The 12,099-nt window shown below is 56.9% G+C and overlaps 1 protein-coding gene across 1 annotated transcript in view; it reads left to right on the forward strand.

Annotated features, from left to right (window-relative positions):
• Nucleotides 1-12,099, forward strand: part of LOC144677632 (ubiquitin carboxyl-terminal hydrolase 5-like) — a 32,047-nt gene that overhangs the window by 17,558 nt on the left and 2,390 nt on the right. Inside the window, exons 3-6 of the mRNA XM_078537670.1 lie at nt 5,964-6,097; nt 7,086-7,231; nt 8,425-8,609; nt 9,626-9,720. Coding sequence (XP_078393796.1) covers nt 5,964-6,097; nt 7,086-7,231; nt 8,425-8,609; nt 9,626-9,720 — 560 coding nt within the window. The remainder of the gene's footprint in view (nt 1-5,963; nt 6,098-7,085; nt 7,232-8,424; nt 8,610-9,625; nt 9,721-12,099) is intronic.

A 12,099-nucleotide genomic window follows, 5' to 3' on the forward strand; every position in this document is an offset into this window, starting at 1 on the left:
GATGAGGAACAGTGTTACTGTGTGCGAGGGAGGTACTGTATCTGCGAGCGTGTGTGTGAGTGTAGACGGGGAGGAACAGTGTTACTGTGTGGGAGGAAGGTACATTGTCTGCGAGTGTGTGCGTGTCAGTGTTTGAGAGTAGATGGGGAGGAACAGTGTGCCAGTGTGGGAGGGAGGTACAGCGTCTGCGAGTGTGTGTGTCAGTGTGTGTGAGTAGACGGGGAGGAACAGTGTGACTGTGTGGGAGGGTGGTACAGTGTCTGCGAGTGTGTGTGTCAGTGTGTGTGAGTTGATGGGGAGGAACAGTGTTACTGTGTGGGAGGGAGGTACAGTGTCTGCGAGTGTGAGTGTGTCAGTGTGTGTGAGTAGACGGGGAGGAAGAGTGTGACTGTGTGGGAGGGAGGTACAGTGCCTGCGAGTGTGTGTGTGTCAGTGTGTGTGAGTAGATGGGGAGGAACAGTGTGACTGTGTGGGAGGGAGGTACAGTGCCTGCGAGTGTGTGTGTGTCAGTGTGTGTGAGTAGATGGGCTGGAACAGTGTTACTGTGTGGGATGGAGGTACAGTGTCTGCGAGTGTGTGTGTGTCAGTGTGTGAGAGTAGATGGGGAGGAACTGTGTAACTGTGTGGGACGGAGGTACAGTGTCTGCGAGTGTGTATGTGTGTCAGTGTGTGTGAGTAGATGGGGAGGAACAGTGTTACTGTGTGGGAGGGAGGTACAGTGTCTGCGAGTGTGTGTGTGTCAGTGTCTTATGTGGGGAGGAACAGTGTGACTGTGTGGGAGGGAGGTGCAGTGGCTGCGAGTCTGTGTGTGTGTGTGTGAGTAGATGGGGAGGAACAGTATGACTGTGTGGGAGGGAGGTACAGTGTCTGCGAGTATGTGTGTGTGTCAGTGTGTGTGAGTAGATGGGGAGGAACAGTGTTACTGTGTGTGAGGGAGGTGCAGTGTCTGCGAGTGTGTGTGTGCCAGTGTGTGAGAGTAGATGGGGAGGATCAGTGTGACTGTGTGGGAGGGAGGTACAGTGTCTGCGAGTGTGTGTGTGTCAGTGTGTGTGAGTAGACGGGGAGGAACAGTGTGACTGTGTGGGATGGAGGTATAGTGTCTGCGAGTGTGTGTGTCAGTGTCTGTGAGTAGACGGGGAGGAAGAGTGTGACTGTGTGGGAGGTCGGTTAGTGCCTGCGAGTGTGTGTGTGTCAGTGTGTGAGTAGATGGGGAGAAACAGTGTGACTGTGTGCGATGGAGGTACAGTGTCTGCGAGTGTGTGTGTATGTCAGTGTGTGAGAGTAGACGAGGAGGAACAGTGTAACTGTGTGGGAGGGAGGTACAGTGTCTGCGAGTGTGTGTGTGTCCGTGTGTGTGAGTAGATGGGGAGGAACAGTGTAACTGTGTGGGAGGGTGGTACAGTGTCTGCGAGTGTGTGTGTGTGTGTGTCAGTGTGTGTGAGTAGATGGGGAGGAACAGTGTTACTGTGTGGGAGGGAGGTACAGTGTCTGCGAGTGTTTGTGTCAGTGTGTGTGAGTAGATGGGGAGGAACAGTGTGACTGTGTGGGAGGGAGGTACAGTGTCTGCGAGTGTGTATGTGTGTGTGAGTAGACTGGGAGGAACAGTGTGACTGTGTGGGTGGCAGGTACAGTGTCTGCGAGTTGGTGTGTGTGTGTGTCAGTGTGTGTGAGTAGATGGGGAGGAACAGTGTTACTGTGTGGGAGCGAGGTACAGTGTCTGCGAGTGGTTGTGTGTGTGTGTGAGTAGATGTTGAGGAACAGTGTTACTGTGTGGTAGGGAGGTACAGTGTCTGCGAGTGTGTGTGTGTGTGTGTGTGTATGTGAGTGAATAGACGGTGAGGAACAGTGTTACTGTGTGGGAGGGAGGTACAGTATCTGCGAGTGTGTGTGTGTGTGTGTGTGTATGTGAGTGAATAGACGGTGAGGAACAGTGTTACTGTGTGGGAGGGAGGTACAGTATCTGCGAGCGTGTGTGTGTGTCAATGTGAGCAGACGGTGAGGAACAGTGTGACTGTGTGGGAGGGAGGTACAGTGTCCGCGAGTGTATGTGTGTCAGTGTGTGTGAGCAGATGGGGAGGAACAGTGTCACTGTGTGGGAGCGAGGTACAGTGTCTGAGAGTGTGTGTGTGTGTGTGTGTGTGAGTAGACGGTGAGGAACAGTGTGACTGTGTGGGAGGGAGGTACAGTATCTGCGAGTGTGTGTGTGTCAGTAGACAGGGAGGAACAGTGTAACTGTGCGGTAGGGAGGTTCAGTGTCTGCGAGTGTGTGTGTGCCAGTGTGTGTGAGTAGACGGGGAGGAACAGTGTGTCTGTGTGGGAGGGAGGTCAGTGTCTGCGAGTGTGTGTGAGTAGATGGGGAGGAACAGTGTGACTGTGTGGGATGGAGGTACACTTTTTGCAAGTGTGTGTGTGTCAGTGTGTGTGAGTAGACGGGGAGGAGCAGTGTGTGTGGGAGGGAGGTACAGTGGCTGCGAGTGTGTGTGTGTGTGTGTGAGTAGACGGTGAGGAACAGTGTTACTGTGTGGGAGGCAGGTACAGTGTCTGCGAGTGTGTGTGTGTCAGTGTGTGTCAGTAGACAGGGAGGAGCAGTGTGATTGTGTGGGATGGAGGTACACTGCAAGTGTGTGTGTGTCAGTGTGTGTGAGTAGATCGGCTGGAACAGTGTTACTGTGTGGGAGGGAGGTACAGTGCCTGTGAGTGTGTGAGTGTCAGTGTGTGTGAGTAGATGGGGAGGAACAGTGTGACACTGTGGGAGGGAGGTACAGTGTCTGCGAGTGTGTGTGTGTGTGAGTAGACGGGGAGGAACAGTGTGACTGTGTGGGAGGCAGGTACAGTGTCTGCGAGTGGGTGTGTGTGTGTGTGTGAGTAGATGGGGAGGAACAATGTGACTATGTGGGTTGGAGGTATAGTGTCTGTGAGTGTGTGTATGTCAGCGTGTGATTAGATGGGGAGAAACAGTGTGACTGTGTGGGGGGGAGTTACAGTGTCTGCAAGTGTGTGTGTGAGTGTGTGTGAGTGAGTAGACGGTGAGGAACAGTGTTACTGTGTGCGAGGGAGGTACAGTATCTGCGAACGTGTGTGTCAGTGTGTTAGGGTAGATGGGGAGGAACAGTGTTACTGTGTTTGAGGGAGGTACAGTGTCTGCGAGTGTGTGTGTGTGTGAGTAGACGGGGAGGAACAGTGTGACTGTGTAGGAGGGAGGTACAGTGCCTGCGAGTGTTTGTGTCAGTGTGTGTGAGTAGATGGGGAGGAACAGTGTGACTGTGTGGGAGGGAGGTACAGTGCCTGCGAGTGTTTGTGTGTCAGTGTGTGTGAGCAGATGGGGAGGAACGGTGTCACTGTGTGGGAGCGAGGTACAGTGTCTGAGAGTGTGTGTGTGTGTGTGTGAGTAGACGGTGAGGAACAGTGTGACTGTGTGGGAGGGAGGTACAGTATCTGCGAGTGTGTATGTGTCAGTAGACAGGGAGGAACAGTGTAACTGTGCGGTAGGGAGGTTCAGTGTCTGCGAGTGTGTGTGTGCCAGTGTGTGTGAGTAGACGGGGAGGAACAGTGTGTCTGTGTGGGAGGGAGGTCAGTGTCTGCGAGTGTGTGTGAGTAGATGGGGAGGAACAGTGTGACTGTGTGGGATGGAGGTACACTTTTTGCAAGTGTGTGTGTGTCAGTGTGTGAGAGTAGACGGGGAGGAGCAGTGTGTGTGGGAGGGAGGTACAGTGGCTGCGAGTGTGTGTGTGTATGTCAGTGTGTGTGAGTAGATGGGGAGGAACAGTGTGACTGTGTGGGAGCGAGGTACAGTGTCTGCGAGTGTGTGTGTGTCAGTGTGTGTGAGTAGATCGGCTGGAACAGTGTGACTGTGTGGGAGGGAGGTACAGTGCCTGTGAGTGTGTGAGTGTCAGTGTGTGTGAGTAGATGGGGAGGAACATTGTGACTGTGTGGGAGCGAGGTTCAGTGTCTGCGAGTGTGTGTGTGTGTGTGTGAGTAGACGGTGAGGGACAGTGTTACTGTGTGGGAGGGAGGTACAGTGTCTGCGAGTGTGTGTGTGTCAGTGTGTGTCAGTAGACAGGGAGGAGCAGTGTGATTGTGTGGGATGGAGGTACACTGTCTGCAAGTGTGTGTGTGTCAGTGTGTGTGAGTAGATCGGCTGGAACAGTGTTACTGTGTGGGAGGGAGGTACAGTGCCTGTGAGTGTGTGAGTGTCAGTGTGTGTGAGTAGATGGGGAGGAACAGTGTGACACTGTGGGAGGGAGGTACAGTGTCTGCGAGTGTGTGTGTGTGTGAGTAGACGGGGAGGAACAGTGTGACTGTGTGGGAGGCAGGTACAGTGTCTGCGAGTGGGTGTGTGTGTGTGAGAGTAGATGGGGAGGAACAATGTGACTATGTGGGTTGGAAGTATAGTGTCTGTGAGTGTGTGTATGTCAGTGTGTGAATAGATGGGGAGAAACAGTGTGACTGTGTGGGGGGGAGTTACAGTGTCTGCAAGTGTGTGTGTGAGTGTGTGTGTGTGAGTAGACGGTGAGGAACAGTGTTACTGTGTGCGAGGGAGGTACAGTATCTGCGAACGTGTGTGTCAGTGTGTTAGGGTAGATGGGGAGGAACAGTGTTACTGTGTTTGAGGGAGGTACAGTGTCTGCGAGTGTGTGTGTGTGTGTGAGTAGACGGGGAGGAACAGTGTGACTGTGTAGGAGGGAGGTACAGTGCCTGCGAGTGTTTGTGTCAGTGTGTGTGAGTAGATGGGGAGGAACAGTGTGACTGTGTGGGAGGGAGGTACAGTGTCTGCGAGTGTGTGTGTGTGTCAGTGTGTGAGAGTAAATGGGGAGGGACAGTGTGACTGTGTGGGGGGAAGGTACAGTGTCTGCGAGTGTGTGTGTGTGTGAGTAGACGGTGAGGAACAGTGTTACTGTGTGGGAGGGAGGTACAGTGTCTGCGAGTGTGTGTGTGTCAGTGTGTGTCAGTAGACAGGGAGGAACAGTGTGATTGTGTGGGATGGAGGTACACTGTCTGCAAGTTTGTGTGTCAGTGTGTGTGAGTAGACGGGGAGGAACAGTGTGTGTGGGAGGGAGGTACAGTGGCTGCGAGTGTGTGTGTATGTCAGTGTGTGTGAGTAGATGGGGAGGAACAGTGTGACTGTGTGGGAGGGAGGTACAGTGTCTGCGAGTGTGTGTGTGTGTGAGTAGACGGGGAGGAACAGTGTGACTGTGTGGGAGGGAGGTACAGTGTCTGCGAGTGGGTGTGTGTGTGAGTCAGTGTGTGTGAGTAGATGGGGAGGAACAATGTGACTATGTGGGTTGGAGGTATAGTGTCTGCGAGTGTGTGTGTGTCTGTGTGTGAATAGATGGGGAGAAACAGTGTGACTGTGTGGGGGGGGAGTTACAGTGTCTGCGAGTGTGTGTGTGTGTGAGTAGACGGGGAGTAACAGTGTGACTGTGTGGGAGGCAGGTACAGTGTCTGCGAGTGGGTGTGTGTGTGTGTGTCAGTGTGTGTGAGTAGATGGGGAGGAACAGTGTTACTGTGTGGGAGGCAGGTACAGTGTCTGCGAGTGGGTGTGTGTGTCAGTGTGTGTGAGTAGATGGGGAGGAACAGTGTTACTGTGTGGGAGGCAGGTACAGTGTGTGCGAGTGTGTGTGTGTGTGTGTGTGTGTGTATGTGAGTTAGTAGATGGGGAGGAACAGTGTTACTCTGTTGGAGGGAGGTACAGTGTCTGCGAGTGTGTGTGTGTCAGTGTGTGAGAGTAAATGGGGAGGGACAGTGTGACTGTGTGGGAGGGAGGTACAGTGCCTGTGAGTGTGTGTGTGTGTGTGTGTGAGAGAGACACGCGGGGTTGAGAGTGTGAGAGAGCGAGGATGAAGGATGGGGAAGTGAGATGGCAGTGTTGGGACAGTGACCCAGCGAGGGGGCTGGGGACTGGTTGGCGATATTGCCCTGGTGCTGCTGCCTTTGCTTCACCCTGTGGTTGTGTCTGTGCCCAGGTGTGGAAGGTGGATTCGACGTGGAGACGGAAAGCTTTGAATTTGACGAGGAGGTGAAGGTGATCATCCTGCCAGAACATGCCAACATCCCCAGAGACGCCCTGGGCCTGATGCCAACTGCAGTCCGGGACAGAGTATGTACACCCCTCCGAATTAATCACAGAGTCACTGAGCGTGTAAACCCCCTCCCCTCCCACAGACACACACACCTCCCCACCGTATACACAGTGTTAGCATCAACTGCTGTACGGGACATAGCAGCGCTCCCTCAGCTCTGACCCTCCGACAGTGCGGCTCTCCCTCAGTACTGACCCTCCGACAGTGCGGCTCTCCCTCAGTACTGACCCTCCGACAGTGCGGCTCTCCCTCAGTACTGACCCTCCGACAGTGCGGCTCTCCCTCAGCGCTGACCCTCCGACAGTGCGGCGCTCCCTCAGCGCTGACCCTCCGACAGTGCGATTCTCCCTCAGCGCTGACCCTCCGACAGTGCGGCTCTCCCTCAGTACTGACCCTCCGACAGTGCGGCTCTCCCTCAGTACTGATCCTCCGACAGTGCGGCTCTCCCTCAGTACTGACCCTCCGACAGTGCGGCTCTCCCTCAGCACTGACCCTCCGACAGTGCGGCGCTCCCTCAGCACTGACCCTCCGACAGTGCGGCGCTCCCTCAGCACTGACCCTCCGACAGTGCGGCGCCCCCTCAGCGTTGACCCTCCGACAGTGCGGCTCTCCCTCAGCGCTGACCCTCCGACAGTGCGGCGCTCCCTCAGCGCTGACCCTCCGACAGTGCGGCGCTCCCTCGGTACTGACCCTCCGACAGTGCGGCGCTCCCTCGGTACTGACCCTCCGACAGTGCGGCGCTCCCTCGGTGCTGACCCTCCGACAGTGCGGCGCTCTCTCGGTACTGACCCTCCGACAGTGCGGCGCTCCCTCAGCACTGACCCTCCGACAGTGTGGCGCTCCCTCAGCACTGACCCTGATGTAGTGGGGATCCACCCCAGTCTTGTACAGCTGCCCGCCCCCTCCCTTGTGACCCTCTCAGGCGCTGTGCCTACTCTGCAGTTTTCTGACTGTCCTGGGGCCTGTTCCCCTTTCTGCATTAACCAGGGCTCTCTGTCCTTCCAGGTGTCTGCGTCCATCGATGCCATGTTAGCAGCTGACTCCGCCTCCCGCAAACAGGAGATTCAGGCCTGGGATGGTGACGTTCGCCAGGTTTCCAAACATGCCCTTGGGCTAAAGCAGATGGGTAATAACCTCCGCATCCCACCCTGGTGAGTGAGGGCGGCTCTGGGTGAGGGAGAGTCCCCATGCTGTCTCTCTCTTTCTCACTCTCCCTCAGTCTCACTCTCTCCCTCTCTCTCTCTCTGTCCACCTTGCGCTCTCCCTCTCTCCGCGCCCCCGCTCTCCCTCTCTCCGCGCCCCCGCTCTCCCTCTCTCCGCGCCCCCGCTCTCCCTCTCTCCGCGCCCCCGCTCTCCCTCTCTCCGCGCCCCCGCTCTCCCTCTCTCCGCGCCCCCGCTCTCCCTCTCTCCGCGCCCCCGCTCTCCCTCTCTCCGCGCCCCCGCTCTCCCTCTCTCCGCGCCCCCGCTCTCCCTCTCTCCGCGCCCCCGCTCTCCCTCTCTCCGCGCCCCCGCTCTCCCTCTCTCCGCGCCCCCGCTCTCCCTCTCTCCGCGCCCCCGCTCTCCCTCTCTCCGCGCCCCCGCTCTCCCTCTCTCCGCGCCCCCGCTCTCCCTCTCTCCGCGCCCCCGCTCTCCCTCTCTCCGCGCCCCCGCTCTCCCTCTCTCCGCGCCCCCGCTCTCCCTCTCTCCGCGCCCCCGCTCTCCCTCTCTCCGCGCCCCCGCTCTCCCTCTCTCCGCGCCCCCGCTCTCCCTCTCTCCGCGCCCCCGCTCTCCCTCTCTCCGCGCCCCCGCTCTCCCTCTCTCCGCGCCCCCGCTCTCCCTCTCTCCGCGCCCCCGCTCTCCCTCTCTCCGCGCCCCCGCTCTCCCTCTCTCCGCGCCCCCGCTCTCCCTCTCTCCGCGCCCCCGCTCTCCCTCTCTCCGCGCCCCCGCTCTCCCTCTCTCCGCGCCCCCGCTCTCCCTCTCTCCGCGCCCCCGCTCTCCCTCTCTCCGCGCCCCCGCTCTCCCTCTCTCCGCGCCCCCGCTCTCCCTCTCTCCGCGCCCCCGCTCTCCCTCTCTCCGCGCCCCCGCTCTCCCTCTCTCCGCGCCCCCGCTCTCCCTCTCTCCGCGCCCCCGCTCTCCCTCTCTCCGCGCCCCCGCTCTCCCTCTCTCCGCGCCCCCGCTCTCCCTCTCTCCGCGCCCCCGCTCTCCCCCTCTCCGCGCCCCCGCTCGCTCTCTCTCTGCCCAGCTCTCTCGCTCGCGCTCTCCCCTTCCCACGCCCCCCCCCCCCCACCATCTACCCCCCCACCCCTCCCTTTCCCGCCCACTCCCCCAAGTCCCTATCTGACTCCCCTCTCTCTTGCTCCCCCAGTGGTTGGAAGTGCTCCCGATGTGACATGAAGGAGAACCTCTGGCTGAACCTGACCGATGGCTCGATTCTGTGCGGCCGCCGCTACTTTGATGGCAGTGGGGGCAATAACCATGCCCTGGAGCACTACAAGCAATCTGGGTACCCGCTGGCTGTGAAACTGGGCACCATCACCCCGGACGGAGCTGGTGAGTGCCCTCCTGGGGGGCGTGGGGGGGTTGGGGGGGTGGTGGCAGTGTTTGTGTTTGTGTGTGTGTGTGTGTGTGTGTGTGTGTGTGTGTGTGTGTGTGTGCGTGTTATTACCCCGGACAGAGCTAGTGAGGATACCCCTCGGGTTGGGTGGGTGGGGTGGCAGTGTGTGTGTGTGTGTGTGTGCGTGCGTGTTATTACCCCGGACAGAGCTAGTGAGGATACCCCTCGGGTTGGGGAGGGGGTGGGGTGGCTGTGTGTGTGTGTGTGTGTGTGTGTGTGTGTGTTATTACCCCTGGACGAGGCTGGTGAGGATACCTCTCGGGTTGGATGGGTGAGGTGGCTGTGTGTGTGTGTGTGTGTGTGTGTGTGTGTGTGTGTGTGTGTGTGTGTGTGTTATTACCCCGGACGGAGCTGGTGAGGATACCCCTTGGGTTGGAGAGGGGGTGGGGTGGCAGTGTGTGTGTGTTATTACCCCACTCGTGCTGGTGAGGATACCCCTCGGGTTGGAGAGGGTGTGGGGTGGCAGTGTGTGTGTGTTATTACCCCAGACGTGCTGGTGAGGATACCCCTCGGGTTGGGTGGGGTGGTCGGTGTGGGGTGGCAGGTGAGCTGGACTGGGTGCGCTCTGCGCTCATGTTGTGTTATACTTTTCCTTGAAATTTACTCGATCGTGGGACGCGGGCGTTGCTGGCCGGGGCCAACGTTTGTTGCCCTCCCCTAACTGCCCTCAAACCGCCCGGCCGTTTCAGAGGGGCAGTTAAGAGTCAACCGCGTCCGCCGTGGTGTCTGGAGTCACGTGTAGGGCCAGAGCGGGCAAGGACGGCGGATTTCCTTCCCTAAAGTGAACCAGATGGGGTTTTTTTTTTAAAAATAACCGTCGATCATCGTTTCGCAGTCACCATGACTGAAACTGGCTTCGCGTTCCGGATTTCACGAACTGAATCTCAATCCCGCCAGCTGCCGCCGGCCGCCCTCTCCCCTCGCTGAGCTCCCCGTGTCCTTGTCTTTTCAGATGTCTACTCGTACGACGAGGATGATATGGTGTTGGACCCGAACTTGGCTGAACATCTCTCTCACTTTGGGATAAACATGATGAAAATGCAGAAGGTGAGTGCTCGAGAGGGGGGATGGGCTGAAGCTTCACCCACCCTTCGGGGGGGGGGCGCTGCTCCCTCTCACCGTCATAGAGACACGCAGCACAGAAACAGGCCCTTCAGCCCATCGTATCCATGCTGGCCATCAAGCACCTATCTATTCCAATCCCATTTACCAGCCCTTGGCTCATAGTATGCTATAGTGTTTCAAGTGCTCGTTTAAATACTTCTTCAATGTTGTGAGGGTCCCTGCCTCTACCGCCCCCTCAGGCAGTGAGTTCCAGATTCCAACCACCCTCTGGCTGAAAAAAAATCCCTCCTCAAATCCCCTCGAAGCCTCCTGCCCCCTTACCTTAAATCGATGCCCCCCCCCATAGCTATTGACACCTCCGTGAAGGGGAAAAGTTTCTTCCTATCCACCCTATCTATGCCCCCTCATAATTTTGTACACCTCTATCGGGCCCCGCCTCAGCCTTCTCTGCTCTGAGGAAAGCAACCCTAAGCCTATCCAGCCTCTCCTCATAGTTGAAACGCTCCAGCCCAGGCAACGTCCTGGTGAATCCCCTCTGCGCCCTCCACACCGCAATCACATCCTTCCTAGAGTGTGGCGACCAGAACTGCACACAGTACTCCAGCTGTGGCCTAACCAGCATTTTATACAGCTCCAGCATCACCTCCCTCCTCTTATATTCTATGCCTCGGCTAATAAAGGCAAGTACCCCGTATGCCTTCTTAACCACTTTCCCTACCTGTGCTGCTGCCTTCAGGGACCTATGGGCATGTACACCTCTGACCCTCTGTAATTCATGGAGCCCGACCATTCATTGTGTATTCCCTTTTTATTGGGCTGCTGCTTGGTAGATAGGCAGACTGAGCTTTGCAGTACAGCAAGACAATACAACTGGTCCTCCCAGCTAGGGGGCGCCATGTCGCATGACTTCCACCTCTCCACTCGGGCTTCGACAAAGCGTCTATGTTCCTTTGTCTGGGTTCCTGAGATTCATGTTCAAACCATTGAGAATTAAGAAGGACGGATGCGGGGTCCCTTGCCCTGGCTCCAGTTGGCCTGGCTTATGGAATGGAGGTGGCCTTTGTATTTAGGTCTCTGCAGTCCACAGGGGTCATCCATGTCGCTTCAGAGATCTTAACCTTGTTATGACGCAGAGAAATGTGAAATGATTCACTTTGGTAGGAAGAACGTCGAGAGACAATATAAACTGAAGAGTATAATTCTAAAGTGGGTGCAGGAGCAGATGATCCTGGCTGTATATGTCTATAAATCATTGAAGGAGGAAGGGCAGGTGGAGGGTGAGGTTAGTAACACACACCATAACCTGGCCTTTGTTAACAGGGCCATAGAGTACAAGAGCAAGGAGGCTATGTTGAACCTGTACAAGGCACGAGTTAGGCCTCAGCTGGAGCATTGTGTCCTGTTCTGGGTGCCACGCTTTAGGACGGATGTGAAGCCACTGGACAGAGAGCAGAAAAGATTCACGAGAATGGTTCCAGGGGTGAGGGAACTTCAGTTACGGGGAGAGATTGGAGAAGTTGGGGCTGTTTCCCTTGGAGAAGAGAAGATGGAGAGGAGATTTGATCGAGGCGTTCAAAACCATGAGGGGTCTGGGCAGCGTCGATAGGGAGGAAGTGTTCCCATTGGGGGAAGGATTGAGAACAAGAGGGCACTCAGGTTTAAGGGGATGGGGAAAAGCAGCAATGGAGACAGGAGGAGAAACTTTCTCACACAGCGAGAGGTTAGGACCCGGAATGTGCTGCCTGAGAGTGTGGTGGAGACAGGGTCAATCGAGTGGGTTAGGATCTGGAATGCACTGTCTGAGAGTGTGGGGGAGACCGGGTCAATCGAGTGGGTTAGGATCTGGAATGCACTGTCTGAGAGTGTGGGGGAGACAGGGTCAATCGAGTGGTTAGGATCTGGAATGCACTGTCTGAGAGTGTGGGGGAGACAGGTTCAATCGAGTGGTTAGGGTCTGGAATGCACTGTCTGAGAGTGTGGGGGAGAAAGTGTCAATCGAGTGGTTAGGGTCTGGAATGCACTGTCTGAGAGTGTGGGGGAGACAGGGTCAATTGAGTGGTTAGGATCTGGAACGCACTGTCTGAGAGTGTGGGGGAGACAGGGTCAATCGAGTGGTTAGGATCTGGAACGCACTGTCTGAGAGCGTGGGGGAGACAGGGTCAATCGAGGCGTTAGGATCTGGAACGCACTGTCTGAGAGTGTGGTGGAGACAGGGTCAATCGAGTGGTTAGGATCTGGAACGGCACTGTCTGAGAGTGTGGGGCAGACAGGGTCAATTGAGTGGTTAGGATCTGGAACGCACTGTCTGAGAGTGTGGGGGAGACAGGGTCAATCGAGTGGTTAGGATCTGGAACGCACTGT

Source organism: Cetorhinus maximus, unplaced genomic scaffold (genome assembly GCF_964194155.1).
Source record: "Cetorhinus maximus unplaced genomic scaffold, sCetMax3.hap1.1 HAP1_SCAFFOLD_2783, whole genome shotgun sequence".
NCBI lineage: Eukaryota > Metazoa > Chordata > Chondrichthyes > Lamniformes > Cetorhinidae > Cetorhinus > Cetorhinus maximus.